Here is a 23,827-nt window from a genome sequence, read left to right as displayed (position 1 = left end):
GGAGGTTTATTGGATCCTTGCTTCACATCTGCTCAGGCTTTCAGCACTAATACTAGTTTACCTGATCTCTCCAGAGCTGTAAAGAGTTTGTGTCCAAATAATTCCATATAACAGCAGCCTAACCCTAAAGAATGAAGATGCTGAAATGTTATCAGGTTGGAAATCACATCTCAGTCATTAAAATGGTACAGCTATCCATAAAGCTCTTCTATGAAGTGCCTTTATCTGCTTAACCAGCATAACATTGCTAATAGTACAAGCAGTTTACCTGAAATTTCCGTTCTTGAGCTTCATCAGCTGTACAGTTACTGAACTCTGATGGATCATGTCTCTCCCTGCTTCAGCAGGAGCTCTTTGCTGTATTTTTCCCTTTCTGTTCTCTGCTGATGTGGTCTGTACTGCCAAGTTTGTTCTCTCCTAAACAAGTTGCTTTATGTTTATTGTCAGACTCTGTTTTCTTTCTTGCACATCTATATCTTTGTTTTCCTGATGCTACAGAACCTTCCTCCTGTAAGACAGAATACAAATCCACTGGCAGACCATGAATGCTTTGTGTTACTACATGTACCACTGCTACGATTCATGCTGCTGGTTCTGAGGTAGAATGAAGTACCTCTGGTTTCTTTCTAGTTTTACCAAAAGGCAAAGCATGCCAGCAATGCATAGATACGACACTTGGCTAACACAGAGCACGCCTGTCGAGTTGCAGATTGGCATAAGAAGTGTTATATAAGCTGTCTTTTCTTGGGTTTTATTAACGCTGAAGGTCAAAGATGAGCCTTTCCAGAGGCACTCATGCAGGTCCCTAATCCTACATGACTTCACTGGGTCAATGCCAGTGGACAAGTGGCTAATTTCTGAGTGTACAGTCTTTGCTGACTGCTCACACTGTTACTGGCAAAACCATTTACACTCCAACAAGGAGCTTCAGGCCCTTCTCACTTTTATTTTAGTTAATAATTTATTTTTTAATTAATGGAGAAGTTTCCTCCACATCATAAAATTGGTGGAAGGCCACAGCAGGCAGTTACCACAGAAATGCCAATTTCCAGACTATGCCAGACCAGATCATGTCAGTAAATACACTATTAATACAAATTACCTTACCCCTGATGACAGCTTGATATCCTGGTATTTCATGACTTCATTCCTTGTGAATTGCCCTCTGGGAGGCTGCTCAGCAGTTTCAGGTGGTGCAACATGGGACATGTCCACAACAGAGATGGCTTTGGATTTCAGCTTGCCTTTTGTACATATGCTGCTGCATCTGCCAGTTCCTTGGGGGACAACAATTGTATCTTAGCCTTAAGTATAGGGAAGCCAGAACTGAAACAGAAACATTCCCTTAAGGGAGAAAAATGTACCTTAAACATTTTAAAGAATTCTTTTGGGTGATTGATTCCACATAGACTAGCTATGAAGGTTAATAAAGATGCTGGCATCATTAAGCGCATAGAAAATGACGAGGATGAAACTCATTGAGGGGTACCTGCCTCCACATGAGATTCATTGCTCTGGATGTTTTCCACTGGATGAGTTGCCAGAAGAGCTAGCATGCAAGACGAGGGGGCAGAAATGTCGGGGAGGAGGAAATAGTGCATTGGCAGCTGACAGGCAAATGCATGGTACTCATATCAACTACAGGTTAAGTGAGAGCCCATATGAAGGGGGGCACAGAACATGCCAGCTATATCCCTCTGGTTATTCCTTCCTTTTTAGGGTGTTTTAAAGGTACCTGAATCACTGGCACGAGACTTGCAGTGGTTCCTTTTCCAGTATTTCCATTCAGGTCCTGCAGATTCCTCCAGCCTGGGCTTCTCAGGATGACTGAGGTTTGTATTAAGAGTACTGCTCTCTGCAGTACTCTGAGTGGGAAACACCTCTTGATCACCCTCTGAATCAGAAGGGGAACATGCTGCCACAGCTGCTAACTCCTCTTGTTTTGGACCTTCCAGTTCTGGAAGGGGTGGAGAGTATTTGGTGCTGGGCTCTGCCTCTTCAGCTTCTCTCTGAGAGAACTGAGACTTAGGCAGAAGAGGCCACCGGATATCAGAATGGCCATGGCAGCAGCAGAAGCAGTGGACACAGGCTGATGAACAGCACATACCACTGCAATGACTGTGGAGAAGTGGCCAGAAGGATGAGCAGAGCAAGCTGTGCTTAGCATGGCTATGTGCATCGCAAACAGGAACCCAGGCGCTTTTAGGACTGGAGGAAAAAATGCACGAGTTAATGTCAGGAATTTCTCTGCGCTTTAACCTGCTGGAGAAAGGCATGTGGATCATCTCCACAATCCTCCCACACAGGCTAGGGGGGATCCACAGCGCTACACCTTGTGGCAGCTTCACTTTCTTGTCATTCCAGAACTGAACCGTAACTTCTTCATCTTCTGAGGCTGTTGAGAGAAAAAGCATGCAGCTGTGAGCAGCCGTTCTGCTTAGGGAGCACACACAGCTCAGGCTCCGCAGCTTGGGGCACGCTTTCTAGTCCTGCCAGCTGCAGCATCAGTGATCTCCCCTCGCTGTGACACCTGGCAGCATCTTTCTTCCCAGTCTTTCATCAGATGAACAAGTCAATGTCGGCTGAGTTTTGTCATTGCTGCCAAAGCCAGCAGTAACACTCTGGGGACACGCTACCCATATTTGAGCAGTCAGCAGAGCTTGTCAGACACAGGAAAATGATTGAGCTGCTGAAATGCCATGCTTGGGTGATAAGGTCACCCCCAGGATGCATCCTTCAGTATGAGCATGAGCACTCTAGCACAGACGGATGCTTCCTGAGAGCTGCCACATTTGGATCTCTCAGGAAAAGGCCATTGTCCTTCCCACAACAGACACAGCCCCGCCTGAGCATACAGGAAATTGCAGATCTGTGGATATGGAAAGTGACGTTTTAGTGGGTCACAGCTTCCTTAGGGTCAGACAGGCAAGGTTACATGCTGATATCCATCTAAGGTCATATCAGCTACATCAGCTCCAGGAGGCCTTAAGCTACAGTGAGTTCACTGACAGCTCTCTGGCAATAGCACAACAGAGTTCATCCCAAGAGTCTCACTTGTGTTCTCAAGAAAGGCAAGCAAGACAAGGGCAGCATCCTTCTTACCTCGTAAGGGGTCCCTCGTCTCAATGCCTGTGAGGACAGTTCCAGGGCCATACCTCACCAAATCTGGTTCCCAAGGTGCCAATACTTTGTCTCCTGGCAGCAAGGAATGCTTCATTCCATTGGCATACTCCAGGATGTCATCCTTTGCTGTTTTTTGCACACAGACCGAATGCCTTCCATTCAACTGAAGAGGTCTGGTAAACTCTACCAGGAACATCCCCCTTTCATTCTGTTACCAGGAAAAAAAAACACAGTTATGCATCAAGTCATGTAACTGCCAGGTATAGTCCCACTGGATTTCACAAGGCATGATGTATGCACCAGGCACACCAAAGCTGTTCTTTAGGTACTCCCAAGTCCTTCCTCATTACATACAACATGAACTCACTGCTGGGGAGCTGCTGGAAATTTTTATTTTCTTGTAAGCTAAGGCCTGTCAAGAGGCTTTCAGTCAACACTGAAACGAGACACTTCCTTGTTCTCGAGAAAGAATAGACTCTGTTTTCCCTCCTTAAGTTTGAAGTGCCAACAAACTGATGAATTAAAGCTTTCACTACCATTTCTGAAGACACCGTGCCATTGGTCTGCAGCTGACTCAAGCTGGTAGTGTGTACATAACACACCACCAAACGCTTTTCCTAGGCTGGTGGCTATGTGTCTATACACAACACTGGCCAGCATGCTGTTCACAACAGCTCTGATGCCATCCAGGCTTGGCACGGCACCCAGCACCAGCAGAGATGCAGCCCCGCTGTGCACACAGAACTCAGGTGATGCACAAGGACTGCTGCAGACTGCATCCACCACACTCAGCCTTTGCCAGCGGGCAGAGGAGTGTCCTGCAGCCACACTGACTTCACCCACCTCACCTGAGTTCAGTGGATGGCCCACCTGCAGGTGAACAGATCTGACTGGCAATGCACACCCCGTGACACCTACCCACATGACTACAGCACAGAGACTGTCGCTCACCTCCATCTCCTCTTTTACTGTACCATGGTAATAAAATCCATCATGCTCCCCTCTCACCAGAACAGGGACGTTTTTGGCTAAGGTCACTGATCTCTGCATTGTGCTCAGCCTCTGCCACGCTGGGCCAAGGCAGGGGAGGCAGTGCCCAATCCGTTGGCACCTTGAATAAAAGAAAATTAGTCAGAAGTAAGAGAAATCAGCTTCTGTAGGTAAGGCAAAAGTATATATACATTTATTTCTTCTAACATGTAAGAACACGGTTACTGCGCCTCATTTTATAGAACTCCCACTTTTTACCCAGTTCTCTTTGGTTTGGGATTAAGAGGAAGAAAGCTAGGAATATGCTGGAGACTTCAGCCAGAATCACTTGCACTAACACCTTTTCTGTCTACATGGCAAGCTAACACAACCCTGAAGAACAGGCAAGAGAAAAAGATGCTCCAGCACAAAGTACAGCTTAGAGGCACTCAGGCACTGTAGCTGATGGTTTAAGCTCAAAACAGGGAAATCATTGCCTGTCACACAGCATTAGAACCGTTTCACAGAAGATCACTGCTCATAATGCTTTTATTTATCCAAGTAACATTACAGACTTCTTTTTTGATAGCAAGTTTACCCCAGGCTTTGCTTTCCATAATCTCCGGAGTAGCAAATCATTTTAGTTAACGCAATCCAAAAACTGCCAGTATGAGGGCGAGGAAAGCACAAATGATATTCAAGTTGCTAATGTATTAACTTGACACATCCCAGCCTGTTTTGTCTATTAGATATCATGCAATAGAACAAATCACAGATCCAACAAGAACTTAATTTTACCACAAGGGAGCAAGGGGCTTGGTGATCCAGGCAGGATGCATAGCAAAGGAACTCCTGCAGCAGGGGTGGACAGCAGGGATAACACTGGAGCACGGGAACTTGTCCAGAGCCGGCATCATGCTGCAGTACCTGTGGTCCATGGGCAGAAATCCTTCTGCATGAGTCATTCTTGCAAAGGCAGCTACCTGCAAGACTAAAACACAAGCTGTCAGTAGTTGAAAAGAGACAACATACTGGTATTTTCCAAGCGAAGCAAATGTTTTCCGGGTTGCCCTCAAGGTCTCAGTAACTTGTATTAATTATTCTCATGAAAAGAAGAAAAAAAGACTGAATTCTAAGTATCCAGTCTGGTGTTTGGTCATGTGAACCCATATCACTGACCTTCCACTCGCTCAAATTTGTGGGTGGCAACCCTGCCCACCGCAAACGAGTTTGAAATGCACGATCTTTGAGGTCCCTTCTATCCCAAGCCATTCTGTGATTCTGGAAATCTCTATCTAGTAAAGGGACATAAACATCCAGGAAAACATTCCTGCTGTAGAAATTGTAAGGAAAGCAATGTTCTTAACTAGCTCCAGCTTTTGGTCCCCTCTGTAACATGCAGCTCTTCTCTTACAACTACACTCTCCTTTACAGCTTCCTTATACACAGAGCCAGCCCAACCCTCCCCATTCTACAAGCTAAAACAGAAACTGCAGCTGCAGCTCACATAGTTGAGCAGGCAGCTTCTGACTGTAGTGCTAGAACGCAGTTGCCTCTGATATATTAAGAGGAAATATTTTGATCTCCCGGCTGCCCTGTCATGTTTTGCAACAGTAGGATTATGGTTTGCCACGAGAAGAATGAGATGCTGAGATTCGATGAGAGCTAACTCCTCAGAGGCTGTCACGCTAAGATTCATGAGGTGATGCTCTCTCTGATCATCTGACAAATATATGTATATATTGTTTAGAAATATTCAGCATGCTGAGGGTAAAATTTGTGATAGTCAGCAATATATAAACCAAGTGCCTAATTTACCTTTATTTTGTTTCATAAAAGATACTAACAGAGATCCTACCAGTTTCTACAAATTCTTACCATACGTAATTTCAAACACACACAGAGTCAAGTAAATTAACTGCTGAAAAAATGTGTCCTATAAAGAGCAAATCAACACATTAAACTCATAGTTACTACACAAGCTCCCCTATTACAAACTGAACCAACCAAGCTGGAATCCATATTTTCTAAAGGAATGCAAATTCCATTACTAAGTTAAAGCCCACTGTAAAGCTGCTCGAAGCTGTCCTGCCATGAGCCAGGTATTGCACAGGTGCACAAAGCAGGGCTCTGACAAAAGCAGCTATGGAGCACTATGAGATTTCCTGAATAGTTCCATACATTTGGACCCAGAAGCATTTCAAACTTACCAGCTACTGATAACTCTAAATCTTGACCGTATGTATTTAGTCTTGAGACAGAAACCTCGTCCTTTTGCCCTGCTGGATGCAGGAAGCATTTGTTGCCAGCACTTTCTAGTTGCTAAGGAGGTCAGCAGCATGGCTACCACTGGGAACTGACGTGCTGACCTGACCCGGCTGTAGAGACGAGCCTTTGCCTGCCATGTACCAGCCCAAATGCTGCTAAATGCAGCTCTGGTGATCCAGCTATTACACTGAGAACTTGGGAGCAAAGAAAGGATTATAAAAGGGCAAAACATCCCCCAGCCCTTCACATAGTAACATAAGACAAAAGAAACATATCATCATTCAAAGCTGCAGTTCAGATTCACAATCATAAAGCACCACCACAAGTATACTGTTCAGAAATGAGGAGAGCCAAAGCTGGGACAAACTGAGATCAGATCCCTTTACAAACTTCTTTCCATAATAAGGGGGAGGAATTAGCAAATTATCTCATTTCACTGCAAAGTATGTATAAAAACAAAACCATTGAATCATAGGATAGCCGGGGTTGAAAAGGACCACAATGATCATCCAGTTTCAACCCCTCTGCTGTGTGCAGGGTCACCAACCACCAGACCAGGCTGCCCAGAGCCAAATCCCGCCCGGCCTCCAGGGATGCGGCATCCACAGCCTCCTTGGGCAACCTGTTCCAAAATGTCAGAGAATCATGCAGAAATCTTCCTGCTAATCTCTACTGTGATCCCTGTTCTTCATTTCCTCCTTAACAAATGGTAATACCTCGATACAGGCTATATCTGTGCAGTGTGGGCAAGGAAATACTTAATTGCATTTAGTAGGCATTTTTCACTGCTATTAAAACATGAGAACAGAGGGATGGATGACTGTAATTAAGGACAGCCAGCTCTTACAAAGTCTGGAATTGTTTTCTCTACATTTTGCTGAAACCCGAGAGGAACTATTCTCACGTTGCCAGACGAATTGCTATTAAATGCCAACCCCGACACACAGCAAACATTAAGGACATTTTGCTAATCACAAGATAAAACTCTTTTCACCACCTTCACATAAATCTGTTTTACACTGATTAGCTGAAATCATTGATAACACAGAGAAACGGACTAAGGGGAAGAGGATCCCAGAATTCCCTTCACAGGATGCAGTTCTTCCCAGGCCAGAATCTTTGTACTGTGCAACCAGTCCTAATTTTTAAGTGCACCGAGAGTCAAAAAAGCATTTCCATAGAATTTCAATAGAAATTAGGCTGAAACAACAGTTTTAAAAGAGATTAAAATTCTTACTCATAGGAATGAAGCTGCATTTGCTCTTCCTCACTTTGTAAGAGAAACACTGGCAATAAGAACAAAAAACTCCTATGAAAGGGCATATGAGAGCAAACCAATAGCGCTACAGAAAAATAAAGGAAACTTAGCCTCACGGCTGGAAAGACTTTATTTTATTTCAAAGCAAAGAATGTGGTGCCACATACAATTAATTCACACTTTTAGGCATTGTATTTTTTGTTCAGTAACAATTTTAGATGTACTTTCCAATTTCCATGAATTATCTGATGCCATTCAGATGTCATTTTCCCGGTCACATTTCTGTAAGCACAGTTACGACCTACAAAACTAAAGATGCTTTTCTGTGGGCTGGTATCGACGTGCACTATGATCTGCCCCCCTAGACGTTTCAGAAACATGCACATCTTTAGCAACATAGCAGTGGCTACCAGGTTCCCATGCAGGATATATTTCCCTTGGTTCGGAACAGTTTAGATAGTCTTCAAAAATTGGCTTTGTTTGTTAATTGCTTTAGGTGGTTGGCTTGGCTCCACGGCAATTTTGTCTGCTGCCACAGAATCGCTGTACAGAACAGACTGTAGGTACCTGATGTATTTTATTGCTGCACGGAGAGTCTCTACTTTGCTGAGCCGTTTTTCTAAGTACTCCTTAGGTAGGTGATGTCTCAATTTAGCATAGCCTTCATTGACACATTTAACTCTCTGCCTTTCCCTCTCATTCCTCTTCCTGATGAAAGCTGGCCCATAGGAGTACTCGCTCCTGTTGTAACTGCAGTGGGGTATTTGGTAGGAAAAACCACAGGGCTCACTGTAGAAGTTCTCCGTGATGAAATGCTCAGGCATGAAAGGAAGGAATGACAGATCTTCAGAGCAAGCGACCTGGTTTGGTGTTTCTGGATACATGTGAAACATGACTAGTGGGTCTGCACAGAAAGGCCGGGGCAGCTGTACGCACTGAGGGTCAGCTGAGATGGACAACTTGTCCATGAGATTACAGTAACTTTTGCCATCCATCAGGTTCTGCATTTAACCTGGAAACGCATAATTACAAAACACTTTAAACATCTCATACTGGACAGGACAAAACACTCACCTGCACTCACCAACTGGCATTTGCAACATTCCAGAACAATGCTGGAAAACCATTACAGGTGGCAGAAAACATCCTATTTGAATAAAACAAGAGGATGCGAAGTATTCAAATGGCTCTTCATATAAGTTTTAGAAAAGGTCTAGAAGATGAATTAGGTCTAAAACATGACATCATTTTGGGTCCTCTCATTTCTCCACTAATCTGTGTATTAAACACATATGAAATACTAAATTTCAATTTAAAATCATTTTACATAATAGCTACTTAAAAATACAACTAAAACACAATTATTTTTTAAAGAATTATGATCCATTCTTACTGATTGCAAGCAGTACTTCCCAACACAAAATCTATCCAAAAATGCTCCTTTAACATTTTCCTCATCTATACTTTGCTTTCTAAAATACCTAGATTCTACCCTCTATAAGAGAAAAAGCACTCGAACACAAACTAGGTTACCAGAAACATCTAGGCTGCACCACCCCCAACCTTGAAAAGCTTCAAATATTGAGACCACGGTTCCGTAACAAATTGGTTTCTCTTAATCCCTCACAAGGGTAGAGATACTTCAACATTCTCTGTAATTTCACACCTGCCACTTTCAATAGAGAATGAATTTTCACTCAATAACCCAGTCTAACAATGTATTCCATCAACATTCATCTCTATTCAGCGTTATCTGTTTTTTTTCCTAGTCAAAATGGATCTCAGTACAGAAATCCCTACAGCACACTGTTAGACAAGAGAGATAGTCGCGTGCATCTTAAATGGGTCTTCCTGTAGGCACACACATTCATTTTGAATTAATCAAGATACTGAAAGATTAGAAGAGACTATATGCACTCATAAAATAAAACCATTAGATAATCATCTTTCTCTTTTCTAACACAAGCTGTGTTATTCTAAACATTTTCTACCGTGACATCCTGAAAATATTGCCAGAATTAATTCATTGAATAGGAAAAAAAAAAAAAGTTAATAGTAAAGTATGTATATACAGCAAGAAACCACGCAGCCCCTCAAGATACTTGCAGTATTTGTTTTGCATCGACACTTCTGCTGCATAACAGCATTCCATAGAACAGCTGTCTGTTGCCTTACTGTCTGCACAGAGCACATGTTAGAATCCTCTTCCCATTAGACCAGAGACTCACCAATCTTCAGGGGAAAGTAAAATCCAAGGAAACAAGACGTGCTAATTTTAAGACTGCTGAATAATACCTGAAAATATCTGAACGACATTAAAAAAAAAAGTTAATGTTCCAGTTTTCTTGCATCTTATTTAATATAGTTAGTGATCATATTCAACACAATGAATAAAAAGCTACAGAAGCGTTGTTACTGACTGACTGATGGAAGTGGTTTAGAGAAACATGGATATTCAGTGAAGATCTGTTGCTAGATACAGCAATACACAGTTCTCTTACCTGAATCATGTAGTTTGCTCCGCTGAGTCAATGACTCCTGCAATTTATAGCCAGTTGACAACATGCAAAGCAGCTTACAGTTAGATCTGCTCATTTCTGGTTTGACTTTTCCACCCACACCACAGCTATGATGGCAACAAGACTTGGCATAAAAGACTAGACATTCTGAAACCGTATTGAACACAACTGGATCACCAGAAAAAGTAAATCAGGAACGTGCTTTGCTTATGCCCTGTTACAGTTCACTAAAGCAGCATTTTCCTTTACTGGAGTTTCATACACTAATATCTAAATTTAACGATCAGCTAGAATTTAGTTAAATACTGTTCAAACGAATACACGTTTGAGTAAGAGTATGGATGAAATTAACATTACATTTTATGGTCATCTCACAAGATCTGCTTTGTTTCAAGTTCTTTTTAAGTTCTCTTCTGCTTTACTGCCTCAAAGCTTCAACACTAAACTAAAATACCAGCCCTAATTTCCACTTCTTTTTCCCCCCTCCCCTGTTTGGAGCAAAGTTCCGCATTCTCTTTCTACCCCAGCTTCAGACCATATCAGAAACACAGCCAAGATGTAAAGCACCAATTAGAACTGGTAGATAGGTAGGTACAAATGAAACAAACAAGTTATTTTTCTTTAGGGCATCCCGTGGACATCACTGTCATAACCGATCATTGACTCATCAGGGTTAGATGCCAAACACAACTGTGTTTTTGTTTGTTTGCTTTTATCCTGTCAATACACCCTGCGTTGTTTTGGACTTAGAGGAAGAACCCTACACTGCCACCAATTAGGCGCCTGTTATAATTATATTCAGATTAATTCTGGTTTTGGAAGCCTACAGAACTGACAAGAGAATGAAGCTCTGCATCTGCCAAAGAGATACAGTCACTGCAAATGTTATGGGAGAGCTATGTTTCCACTCAAGACATTGAAGAGCTACGTATACAGGTACAGTCTATTTTCAACGCTATTTTGCTCCCACTCTAGCAATTATGAAAGTCAAAACTGTACCTGCCAATATATAATACTGTCCCGTGGTACCATTTCCTTTGGCACTGGAAACGAAAATCATTGCAACATAATAATATAACTAAACATGCCTAGCTTAATTTCAGTCAGGGATTAAACACTTCTTTCAATCAGCAATTTGGTGAGCCATTCTTCCCCCTTATCTAAGCACTAAACAACTGCGTATTTCTACTCAGAAGCATATTCAGATAACTGTTATTATAAGTGCGATTTACATGCGAGGGTAATGAGGGAGAAAATGATGACATCTAGATAATGTGCATCTGTTTTTCAAAAATCAGTTTTAATTGTTCCATTCCAAAGAGGATATATATGAAAGTTAGTCATCTAGCAACTGTATACCTCTTAAGAGAGCTGAACACAGAATCACAGATAGAAAAATACACCTAACTTCCAACATGACAGGTGCTCAAGAAATTATGTGCCTTATACCGTCAATCCAGACAAATGCAGAAAGATTTCTCATAATAAATATTTCATCATATCCTAGCTCCTGAGACTTTACCCATGAGAAGAAAGGAAGATTTCTTTTAAAAGATATAATACACATACAATATATTAAGCTTTTAAAGCAAAACAGAACGAAATGTCACTGTCTTGAAGTGTGCTGCATTTGAGCTTATCTACATCACAGTACTTCAAGCGTGCAGCTCAAAGAGTCGGTGTCCATATAAATTCAGCCATAAGAAATAATTCTTCAACCACCTGATACAAGCATCTTGAAAGTGCAAGAAACCAAATGATGAATACAGCCAATCAAAATTTTGCTCTCTGACATGACAACTGCACTGCAAGATTTCCATTTCCAATACCTCACATCAGCCTGAAGAAAATTCCAAATATATTTACAAAAAATCTTCAAATAAAGAGAGTAGTGAGTCGTAAGTAGTTAATGTGTTCCCAGGTACTTTTAACCACATAAATAATAAAGAGAAATATATAGTTAAAAATCACCGTAAAGTCACAACTGTAAATAAGGTATCACAGTAGCAAACAAAGCAAGCTATCTCAGGGTTTGTTTTCTTTTCAGTTTTATTAGTAAGAGACAAGTGAAGATGTAAAGATTTCTGGCTTTTGGTTAACTCATTTCTTTTAACTGCTTCCACTTCAGTACATTCTTTCAAATTTTAAATACTATATATATATATATATTTTTTTTTTTCAAATCAGAAAAGAACCTTTGAAGAAAATCCTTTTGAAGTGTGTATCTGAAGTGAACCCTTTTGAACTGACAAAAGTCAGTTCTTTCAGTTTGTCTGCTTTACTTCTTGGAGTTACTGCTGAAAGAATTAACTCAGCACAACATGACGGTCAAAAACAGACTTGCGTTGCTCTTGGACTTGCAACTTCCAGCGCTGCTGGGCATACTCCACTTTGTTCAAAACGTTGGCACGGCTCCGAGAACGAGCTAACACATCATGGGCATTTGCAAACGGCTGGTGATCCTGGAATGGCAAAGGTCCTTAGTTAGATCTCAATAATTTCACCAAGCAATTGCATTAAATGTTTCATTTTGTTGGTGATTTTAAGATAAAAGCTATTTTAGCCAACTAGTCAGTCATAATGACAAAGGAAGTTTTCAGATAGTTAAAAATATATTTTTCATTCCAAGTAACCACCACAGGTTTTGCATCTTAAGTGCAAATAGACCAAATTGTGTCACTGCAATATCATAGAACAGCTTAGGTCGGATGGGACCTTGAGATCATTGAGCTCCAACTCTCTACACATCCAGGGATGCCAACCGCTGGATGAGGTTGCTCAGGGCTCCATCCAACCCAGACTTGAATGTCTCCAGAGATGTGGCATCCAAGCCCCCACGGGCAACTTGTTCTAGTGCCTCACCACCCAAATGAGACTTGCAGCTATTAGCAGCTGCTAGAATCAAATCTAGGACAGACCTAGATGCCAGGACCCTTCTGTTATTGTCACAAACGTACTTTGTTTAACACCACTTAAACAGTGAATTAGTCAGTTCTCTGCCAGCTCTCAGCCCGTTACTATACAGCAGTTCAGACTGTTCATATAAAGGTTGTATGTAAAACCAACACACTCCACTGTTTACCAAACTGAACCCATTGTACCAAGCTGTCTGAAAGCAAAGTATAAATACAGCTGTTTAAGTGACAGAGCTCAACAATAACAGAGATTATTTACTATTTACTCTGTCTGTTTTCCATCAATACCTTCAATTCTTTGTTTTCCTCTAATAAATAAAAGCAAGTTATAAACAGTAAGAGTTGGAGCTGAACTTCTTATTTGGCTGCCAAACTGTTTTGAACAAAGTCATGTTTCTAAAGCTACACTGGAAAGCACAATGTGTAAACAACATAATAAAAAAATAACATAACTACATCCCATATTAAATAGTTGTTTGCACTTTTATATGTATATACCTCACAGTACTTATTTGCTGTTGTTCCAGAATGCTTTTAAAGACACTGATGTGAGTGGATACTGTATCTGCGACATAATTCTGTACAGAACAGCTCAGTGATGACCCTTAACAGTAGAATGATTAACATTTAAGGATCCCAGAGGACATCTACAAGCCCCAAAAGCACACATGGGCATCACTGGGCTAAGAAATACGCTATAAACAAGAGACAGTCCCAGACTGAAAGAGCTATGAATAAAAGATCATGCAGTTGGATATACCTAGAACAGTAAGTTCAAAGATAACAAATCACTTCATTTGTGGAAGAACAAAATCACAACAGCACACATTTCCACCATAAAATAAATGGAGGAAGGGATAGCAATAGCAAAGGGTCTTGCAATAAAATCTTCCCAAATAATTACTTAAGAATGAACCCACACATAGAAGCAGTTGGCTGAACTCACCCCAATGTCTTCATCACTCTGTATGAGCTGTGAATGTCCAAAGAGACGTCTCTTCAGTATAGGTTCCACTAGCGTAAGGTACACCATGTACAGAAGAAGTAGGCCCAAAATAGACAGGTATATGATGATTGTAACCTGCACAACACAAACACTATTATCCCAGAGTTCTGACATTACTTCAGCCATCTCTCACCAGGCAGAGATGAACAAAAGAACTGTACAGTCAAAGTTTTGGATGAGCCTGACAACCGTCAGTGGTGTCAATATGACTTAAAATTCACAAGCAGCAAGAAGCCATCATCTATTACATTTTAGGGCAGGTTTTAGGGCAGACAGATAAATTAACTTGAAACAAAGACTCTCTTAGGGAAGCATTGCTAAAGTCTTATGCTATCCTTCTTGAAACAACTTGGTGTTCTCTTGCCTTATTCAGGACTACTATCTACAGAAATTAAACTGGTCAAAAATGTAGGGGTTCCTGCATGGCCTCCATTCACCAGCACAGATCTGCATTCAGTCACACAGCTCACAAAGAAAAAGGAGAAAGGGAAAAATAAAAAATCCTAGAAAGCCTCCTAAAAAAAGGAAACTGTATAATAGAACACATACTATATAACTTATTCACTCCAGTCAGAGGCTCAATGGCTATAACAGGATAAGAATGAAGAATCATCAGGTAAAGCAAACATGATCAGTTTTGCTCTTCATAGCTTGCCAAGATGGAAAGCAAACTTACATCAAGCAAGCAAGACAGCTGAATAATGAGAGAACACTAAGAAAAATACCAAGTCCAAAGCTTGACAAAATACCGTATCACACTCAGAATTCCAGCAAAATATAAAGCTAAATCTCAAAACAGGAGAACTTAAACTTCTTAAGCTCACCCCTTCAGCTACAGCATGATTCTACTACTACTACTACTCCTCAAGACAAATTATGAACAACAAAATAAAAATCTTAAGACTACTTTAGAAGAGTTCCCCCTTTAGAAGAGTATTTCTCTAAAAAGTCCTATTTGCTATTCAGTTAAAGAGTTTAATACATAACAACAGAACATGGTTTACCTTAATTGTGACAGAGCTTCTCTCTTCATATTTGCACTCACAACGTAAACAATATGCTTCTACATCAGGTCCAGGGACAGGCATTGGCTCAACCACATGAAGACAATCACTGAAGAAAGACAGGAATGACTCAACCAAGTGAGTTGGTTTTGACTTACTTATTCCCTTACATAGGCAGACCTCACATCTTCAGATACATTCAGATCCCAGTTACTTGGGCTGAGAATTCACCCTTGCTTAAGATAGGTTCTAAATTATAAGTATCAAAAGACTTTCTTTTTTGTTTTTTAGTCACTACTCAACTATTATTTTACTTAAATGACATATTTGTTAACTGACAAGCTCCTAAACAAGTTAAGACCTTTCCAACTAAACACATTATTTTATGGAAATAAAACTGTCAGCATAACAAGCCCAAGAATTTGAAACTCAGCACACACGTACCATTTGACAGTGACATCTCTAACTCAATTTCAGCTATTACATTTTTTTTTTTCTCCTAATACTTAAGGAGTTTTATTCTGCTTTTCCAATATCTGAAGGAAGATTAACCTCTCTTTGGTGTTTATGAACAGAAGCTCTTTTTTTCTTACCATCATGTGTTATAGGCATTAAGGGAAAAAAGCAGTCATCAGATGAGTTGTTTATTTAAGCAATAAGGTTGTGAATACACAGCATTCACTTTGAAGCACTGGAACCAGACAGGAAAACATACTTTGACTTGAAAGATTACAAACTCCTAGACAGTTCCTATACCAAGAAGCAAGGTTGACAATACTATGAACATTCTACACCACAGTACTAAAATCCAGCTGCCACCATACAACAACTTGCAGAACTACTTCTACTAATAACTTAACAATCTGGGGTTTTTTTTGCTGACTCGGTTTGGTTATTCCGTTAACATCCCAAGCTCCCTGCAGAGCACTTATGGAACAAATTTCATTTTGATTCCCATCAACTCAGTGTTTGTGGAGTCAGAAGCGTATAACGAAACAAAATGCCTCACATGATAGCAGCAGCCAACAATTCAATTCTGTATTGGACGAGATGAAAATGTTGCCAAGCCACATGGCCAGGCATCAGTTTACCTCTTCTGTTTTGTTGGTATCACTTTTTTATAACTAGAACTGCTGAGTGCCGCATCTCAATCTCTAAAGAGGCATGGAGGGATCATTTTTTTCCATTTATTTGACATGAGAAGTACAAACTCCTCTGCAAAATAGTGCTGCATTTAAAATGCAAAATCAGAAATACATACAAGTTATGAACGAAGAAATTTCTGTAAAGGTTACGTCAATATGCTTCTCAAGTAGAGAAGAAAGCCAGTACGTTGCTTGGGTACAGCAGAATATCTGTTACTGTGAATATATCAAATAATATCAGCAATTTTTTTTCTCTAGTTCAGTTTCACATTGCTATGGAGGGTAAAAGCTCTCAGTTTGGATTACATGTTTCCTTGGACTGTGATTCCATGGCAGTTTAAGAGAAATACATGGAAAAGGTTGACCCTTTCCTAAAGGGTGTTCCCACTCAACAATAACAGCACCAATGAAGCTATTCTTCCTAGCGAATCTAGGCAAGTCAAAAGCACAGTTTCAGGTCAGCTTGCAGTTTATCCACCAAAGCAGACAGGGCACCTTCCCTCCCACTATGCCCTTGACTATTAAAGCAATCAGCCTCTAGACATGAAATACAAATGCATTTCTCTCAAAGTGGGTTATTTAACTGAATGTCATGTAGGTGCTTAGTCTTACACAGCACGATGCTTGCCTAGCGTGTTGTTTGTCAGGACTGAACTGTCAGCAGTAGCTCCAAACTCTCAAATGGAAAACACATTTATTGGTGTTGGAGCACTGTCAGCTCACACTGATGTTATCAAAAGGCATTGTTTGGCAGTCTGTGAGGATGAAAAAGAAGGACCTCTCCAACGAAAGAACAGAAGTACCTAAATAAGAGTATCATAATGCAGGCTACAAGTTCAATATTAAAGATCACGTCCAATATTAAAGATTTTGAGTTCAGATAAGGGGGCAGTAAGTGATCATACTGAATGTAACTCACTGATCTGACTCTTGCCTCAGAGCGACAGATCTAAATGCCTGAAGGGCAGAGCACATCACCCTGTTCTATACAATAACAGGTCACTGGCACAGATGCAGAAGCCCAAGTGTGACACTAAAATGGTCTACTTTGTTGCACATGACCAAGCAGTGAAGCCTTTTTAAAGTAGCAAGAAGGCAACTCAAACAAGAAGACCAAAACATTCCCAAGTGGTCTCACAAGAAACAACCCCAACAAAATAAGATTTAGGACCAGAAAATAGGCTTCTGAGATCCTGTAAGCACCATTTACCTGTCACCATGAAACGAGCCAAGACTACAAAGTTAATTTTTCCTTAAATCACTACCAATATGATTTAAAGTGAAACGAGGCCTTTTCTGGCAGTAGGGCACATGCTAAGCAATGTCCACTGAAAAAAACACACTTAATAGGCAGAGGAGTAATAGGCAACTAAGCCATTAACAGAGTCACTCTGAAATGCCAGCTGCAGCTGCAGTTCTCTCAGTATGTCTTACTACTGCATTGACTATGACTAATTTGTCACAGCAGGCCTAATCACATTAAGCTAACCACATGGGACAAAACAGTAATTTAGATTAGACACTACATTTTATGTTCATTAACACAGATTGAAATTTATGGTGTTGTTTCTCACAGCTCTTCTGTAAGTAAGTCAGTAAGTCAAGGCACAGCTCTTAATACACATCTGTATCACTAACTTCATTCCTCTAATTGTTTTGGTGGGATTACTAAGGGGTATGGATTATTCATAATCAAGCTGCTAGCCAGCTGCTATTCAACAGACCAAAAAGCCTACTAATAATTCTTGGTATATAAGGAAAAGAGTCGACATATCAAAACATATTTCACATTTTTATAGGTTGATCCACAAATTCCTGAGCACTTTGGATATCACAGCAACTCCAAAGCATGCTGCTTTAAATCAGTGCTATCTTCCTTTCTTCCCCAGCTGCTCATCCCTGCCCACGCACACTGGTCCTCAGCTCAGTTTAAATCTGACAGATGCCATGGGTAGGTCCAAGCAAAACAACACAGTACATGGCTGAGACACAGGTTTCTCTATACACAGGAGAGAGAATGTGCTGCTAGCTATACTGCATTCTCTGACTGTGATTTTTGAGGAACAAACCTCCAAAACAATCTCTGAACAACAGGACTGGTTTTAAGAGCAGAGAAATAGGAGAAAACAATCCCTATCCTAGATCAACAGATACACTGATACCATGATATACCATGATACCACTTGTGGTCACTGAATTCAAATTACAACACCCCTTTTCTTCTACTACCTCCAAGCATTAAGCAACAGGAACTAAAAATGGGCAAACAAAGCAATCCAAAATAGAAGATGGAGAAACATTAGGGGTGAAAACCCTCATCTCTTCAATTCTGAAATGCTTTTAGAAGCGAAGGCGCAATGAGCTGTAGCAGAGACGTTTTTGTCATCGCCACAGAACGCTGACAGACAGTCACGCTGTTTGTAACTCCCCACGATAAACTCACCAGTCCTTCTGCGAGACGTTCTTATTGTAGATGTGGCCCGAGTGGTCTTTGTAAGGAGGGCAAATGCATTTACATCGGACGTCCTCGGAATTCTGCAAAGCAAACAACACGCTGAGCCGGGACACGGAGCACACACACAGTATGTCACACCCCAAGAACTGACAACAAACCACCTTCATCTCAAGAGCTCAAAGCAATTACCGGGATAAATACACAAACAGCACTACTCACTTTAGCCTGTGCGCCCAGCCCCGCCAGAACAGCCAGCAGCCCGCAGAGGCACAGCCAGCCCCCAAGGCCAGCCGCCATGTCGGTCCGGGGCTTCTCCTGCACCGCCTATCTAACAACACCGCCTAATTAACAACACCGCCTAATTAACAACACCGCCTAATTAACAACACCGCCGTGCAGCCGCCATCACTTCCACCTTCCTCCCGTTCTCTTCCGGTGATGTCCGCTCCTTATTGAGGTCCGCGGGGAACTGCGACAGCGCCACGAGGTTCCGGGCGGAGAGGGACTAATATCGCGTTAAATAAACGGTGTTTGTTTAACCGTGGTTTTGTTAAGAGGAAATACAGCCGGCGTTAAGAAGCATACGCGGTTTAACGAGTTAGTAACAAACAAAAATAAGTATGAAATAGAAGCTGGGTCTCATTTGAAACCATGAATAAACCCTCTCCAAGTGCTTGGGAGTGTAAATGTAATGTCTGTGTCTGCTCAAGGTCTGCCCGCGGCCGCCCCCTGCTTTCATATGCACTGTAGAATATCCCCATCGCACGGTAATGCAGCTGGACACACAGCAATGCTTGGGGTTTCGTTTTGCTTTATTAAATAAAGAACAGCAACAACAACATGTAGAATATCCTCATCACACGGTAATGCAGCTGGACACACGGCAATGCTTGGGGTTTCGTTTTGCTTTATTAAATAAAAAACAGCAACAACAACATGATGTCCCAGGGCGAGTGAGCCAGCCTGGATCCATCCCGTGCCTGCCCCATGCCTGTCCCATGGGGAGACGTGTCTGGCACAGTACCATGCACCTGGAGGTCAGGGCTGTCATGGGGTGTGATAACAGAACAGCTCTTCTGGTAGCTGTATTTCAGCTTTCCATGCTTTTCCCCTCCATACTCTTATGCTGGTCCTAGCAGGGGTTCCTGCATCATGCCACTTGTTACTTAAGATGGTGGAGATGGCTGGGTTGCTGGGTTTTTTTGCCTCTAAGATGGCAGAAGTCACAGGGGTACACATGCCCTGCTACCTAAAATGGCGGAGGTAGCGAAGATGGCCATGTTTGGCTCCTATGTTGCATAAGAGCAGAAGTGGCAGGGTTTGCTGTGTTGTCCCTATAGTTGTCTAAGATGGCGGAAGTAGCAGGGGTTGGTTCCTCTTTTTACATAAGGATTGGTGATCCTTGCTACTTAAGTAGTGGACTTGGCAGGAGTTGGTGCCCTCCTCTTGAGGTGGCAGAAGTAGCAGGGCTTGCTGTGTTGTGCATTTAGTTAAGCTAGCAGAAGCTGCTGGGCTTGGTGCCCCTAGGTACATAAGATGGTGGTGATGGTATGGTTGCTGTGTTCTGCCTCTTGTTACTTAAGATGGTGGAGGTGGGTTTCAGGGCTGTGTAGCAGGGCTGAAGGAGAAGTGAGTGGGGGGTGAGGGGCAAGTGACTTCCCTCTCTGCAGTGAGGAGACAGGAAGAACACAGCAAACAACCCTTAGGGCTGCTGCCTGTAGTGTATCAGGATTACCCAAGCTTTTGGAGCATGCAGACGATTTGCCTCCGCTGTTGACACCAAAGCAAACCTGAGCTATGTGGAATGCAACCTTCTGGGCAAATCATGATTACAAGCCAATATTTAAATATAGTTTATGTATTCTTAACAGGTCCATTGTCAGCTCCATGTAGAGTCTGACAACATGACAGCCTGCCAGCAACAAGTTGGGATAATCCCCTCCAACAAACATGCTGGATGCTTTCCAGAGTAAGTGAGGAAACCATTTTGCATAGGTCAGGACATAGTCACATTTTCCATAATGCCTACAGCAGGGCTTTTTTTTAGAAATTTCCCTGTAGTTTGTGAAGCGAACGGTGAAGGAACACAGATCACTTGGTGACACAGAACATATGGACCACGTATAACGTAACACATACTCATTATCCTAGCTCTTTTCTCTCTCAAAACATATAAAGTTTGTTGTATTCACTCATGCCAGTCTGTGGCACCAAGTGTATTTTCATCATGTAAACAGGCTGTGACAAATTGCAGAACTTACTCAACTGGTTCTGTTAAAGCTAAACTTAAAATCCATGTTATTCATCCATGTAAAGCACATTATAGATTGATTAAAAAAAAAACAAAAAAACACAAAAGTACTGAAACATATTAAAAGCAATAAGTGGCATTCTAAGTGAGACTTGAAAGTTACAGATAATCAAGTTTATCCATAACTAAACACACAAGGGCAACTTATACAAATCTTAACATTTTATAGACAGACAGACATGCCTCTGGGAAAACCTCACTGAAACACTGCAGTGTTCCCCATTTTCCATATGCTTGTGAATTATTTCCATCCAAGAACAGTGTTTACTTTCATTTAGAAGGGCAATAAATGCTCTTCAGAAGGAGCGTTTTCAGATGCAGTCTCTTGAGACCTGGAGAATAAGCAATTTTGAAGTTTTCCCTACTTGGATAGGAAAACTCCAAAAACAACCTGATAATGCTAGGACTGGATCCAGCTCGCCTCTTGCACGTGAGCTGGTGCCAAGCCATGAAAGCTGCTCGCATTTGTTTCAGATTCTTTCACACGTTTCACAGAGGAATATCAGACTGCACATTTTAGCTAATTTTCATGTCCCCATTCCTTTGCCTGTTTCTTTTCTCTTTCTTACATCCACTTGCTATCCTAAATGGCTGAAGCTGCAACATGGCACATGGTCAAAAGTTGCTCTGTTCCCTCTGTCTTTCCTCAGGCTCCATTAAGTAGCTTTAATTTCATAGGAATTAAAAGAATCCTTTGCATATAGATTACTTCTCAATTGTACTATTATACCTTGTTTCAATACAGTGAATTGTGTAATGTTAACAGTGCATCAGACATCTTAATAAATGAGCTTGAGTTACTATGGAAACACAAAACACCTTTATTTAAAATTCAGGGAAAATTGCCCCTAAAGTCATGTAGCGAGTATACATCAGATTTCAACCTTAGCTAAACAATTCATCTTTCGAATGACTGTATCTGCAATGAAAGTGTTTTGAAGCGTGAAGGTGGCTCAGTGTCTTCCCAGCCACCCACGCTCATAGTCTGTGATTGGCAAATCGACTGCTGAGTTGAAAAACATGCTGAATCTTTAGAAAAACATAGATCAAGTTTTAAGCTGATGTAAATAATGTGTAGCCTTACTGTATATGGAACACCTTCGTGTAGGAAAAGATTTCTGATAGACTTTTTTTTTTTTTTTAACATACTCAAATATTTCTAATACACAGTTGATAAAAACCCTATTTTAAATGGCTGAAACAGATTTGGGGATCTTCCGACCCTGTCTGGGATCTTCCTCAAAGCCAGGAATATCAAAACAAAAAGAAACAGGAGCTTGTGATTCGCAGCTTCTTGGTGTAAGAAGGGGTAAACCCCTTTTCTTCTAGAAGGGTCCTTTTACTCCTCAGAAAATAGTAAGCAGTGATCTCTTGAGATAGGTAGATTGATTAATCCTTAAGAAAAAAAATTTTTTTCTTTGAACAATTCGATTTTTTTTTTCAGGGGGGTTATTTATTTATGTATTTTTAGCATGCCAGTATCAAAAGCAATATTGTGAAATCACTGTAAATTCAAAATGAAAATGCAGAGAGGGTGGTTTCCAGGATAAAAAAAAAAAAAATAGTCTGTAAAAGACATATTTGCAGCTACTCTTCAGCTTTGCAATCTTACAGAAGAAATGAAGATGGGTTTCTGTCTTCAAGAGAGCTCTCAAAGATTTATCTGCAGGGCTCTGAGCCTTAGCAGAGTGCAGTCTGCCTCCTGCACTCCTCACTGAGTCCACAGGAGATAAGCCCTCTTCAAGTTAATGCATCTGAGCTCTCGCATGTTTTTAACAAAGACTGTGATTTAGTATTAAGATCTGCTTTGAGACTCACAACAATGAGCTGGCCTCTCTAAACTAAACATTACACTTTTCCATTTGTACAACACGTTGGATTGGAAGTGCTTTTTTGTTATAATCTTGTAGCTTCTGTCATATTTGTCTTCATCTTCAGGACTCACACAGCTAGTCCCCATGACAGCTAAAGGCACTTCTTTTGATAGTTCCAAGGCTCTGCTTCAGAGGCTTCTTCCGGGGGCATGTCTTTTCTGCTTAGTCATCTTATAGATGTATTTTATGCAGAGCTTTGTGTTTCCAGGCACTGTATACACAGAGTATTTGTCTGCTCTTCCTTTTCCATTGCAGCATCCTTTCCAGAACTGCCCCATCCCCATAGCAAACAATGCACTAAGCCATGTCCTTATTCTTCTTTGTGTCCCTGGGTATCCCTCAGGTCAGGTACAGCAGGCAATACTGATGATAATTTTAATCATTTACAGTATGATTATTTCTTACTAACGCAAATTACCATCTTCTCATGTCAGTTTATCCTATTCACATTCAGAGCTGCCCTGCTTGCTCTTCTCAGCTGAGAAAATCTTTTCATTATCGGTGGTTATATAAAAGAGTAATCTGAAGGGATTATGTAAATGAGTAATTGAATCAGTACTGTTGCAGTCACTGCCAACGTGAGAGCAACGTGACATTTGCACAGAAAGAAAAATGAAATGAATATGGATTCTCTTCTGTTTATTCCTTATATTCAGTTTTTAAAAAATAAAATAAAATAATGGCAGTACTTGTTGTTATAGCAGCCTTTACTCAGCAGTGAAGTGTGGGAAGCAATTAATTACAATGTCAATTGCTTTAGCCTAATGAGAGATTCACCTGCTAGCATGTTGGTAATCAGCATCTGTTCGAATACATTCTGTCATCAGCGCTGGGTCTCTTAAATTGTGCAGTGCAAATTTCTCTCCTGAGGTTCTGTCTGGGTCCAAAGCCTAAGTGGCTCTGCTCAGGTTAGCTGATATTTTGCTCTAATGGTCATTGGTCTCTGCAGAATGCAAAGAGAAATCAATGCCAGTGGGTGG

At 41.2% G+C, this 23,827-nt stretch overlaps 3 protein-coding genes across 3 annotated transcripts; all 3 read right to left on the bottom strand.

Annotated features, from left to right (window-relative positions):
* Positions 1–198: 198 nt before the first annotated feature.
* C5H11orf16 (chromosome 5 C11orf16 homolog) lies at positions 199–6,411 on the bottom strand. The gene is made up of 8 exons (XM_085550145.1): positions 6,303–6,411; positions 4,891–5,083; positions 4,075–4,234; positions 3,103–3,331; positions 2,108–2,395; positions 1,736–1,957; positions 1,108–1,277; positions 199–508 (listed from the first exon to the last, which is right to left on the bottom strand). The coding sequence occupies exons 2-8, from the start codon at positions 5,055–5,057 to the stop codon at positions 341–343; spliced, it is 1,404 nt and encodes a 467-aa protein (XP_085406271.1). The 5' UTR covers positions 5,058–5,083; positions 6,303–6,411; the 3' UTR covers positions 199–340.
* Positions 6,412–7,730: 1,319 nt separating this feature from the next.
* On the bottom strand, positions 7,731–8,760 carry ASCL3 (achaete-scute family bHLH transcription factor 3). The gene has a single exon (XM_015864070.3). The coding sequence runs from the start codon at positions 8,623–8,625 to the stop codon at positions 8,071–8,073; it is 555 nt and encodes a 184-aa protein (XP_015719556.2). The 5' UTR covers positions 8,626–8,760; the 3' UTR covers positions 7,731–8,070.
* A 2,658-nt stretch (positions 8,761–11,418) lies between these two features.
* TMEM9B (TMEM9 domain family member B) lies at positions 11,419–19,086 on the bottom strand. Its single transcript, XM_015864069.3, has 5 exons — positions 18,882–19,086; positions 18,651–18,742; positions 15,063–15,171; positions 13,999–14,133; positions 11,419–12,599 (listed from the first exon to the last, which is right to left on the bottom strand). Exons 1-5 carry the CDS (start codon positions 18,957–18,959, stop codon positions 12,444–12,446), a joined length of 570 nt encoding a protein of 189 aa, XP_015719555.1. The 5' UTR covers positions 18,960–19,086; the 3' UTR covers positions 11,419–12,443.
* Between the last annotated feature and the right edge of the window lie 4,741 nt (positions 19,087–23,827).

This window comes from Coturnix japonica, chromosome 5 (genome assembly GCF_054131305.1).
Source record: "Coturnix japonica strain WE chromosome 5, WE-NBRP24, whole genome shotgun sequence".
In the NCBI taxonomy this organism is placed as follows: domain Eukaryota; kingdom Metazoa; phylum Chordata; class Aves; order Galliformes; family Phasianidae; genus Coturnix; species Coturnix japonica.
The sequence above is the reverse complement of the archived record's forward strand: the minus strand, read 5'-3'. Positions and strand labels throughout refer to the sequence as shown.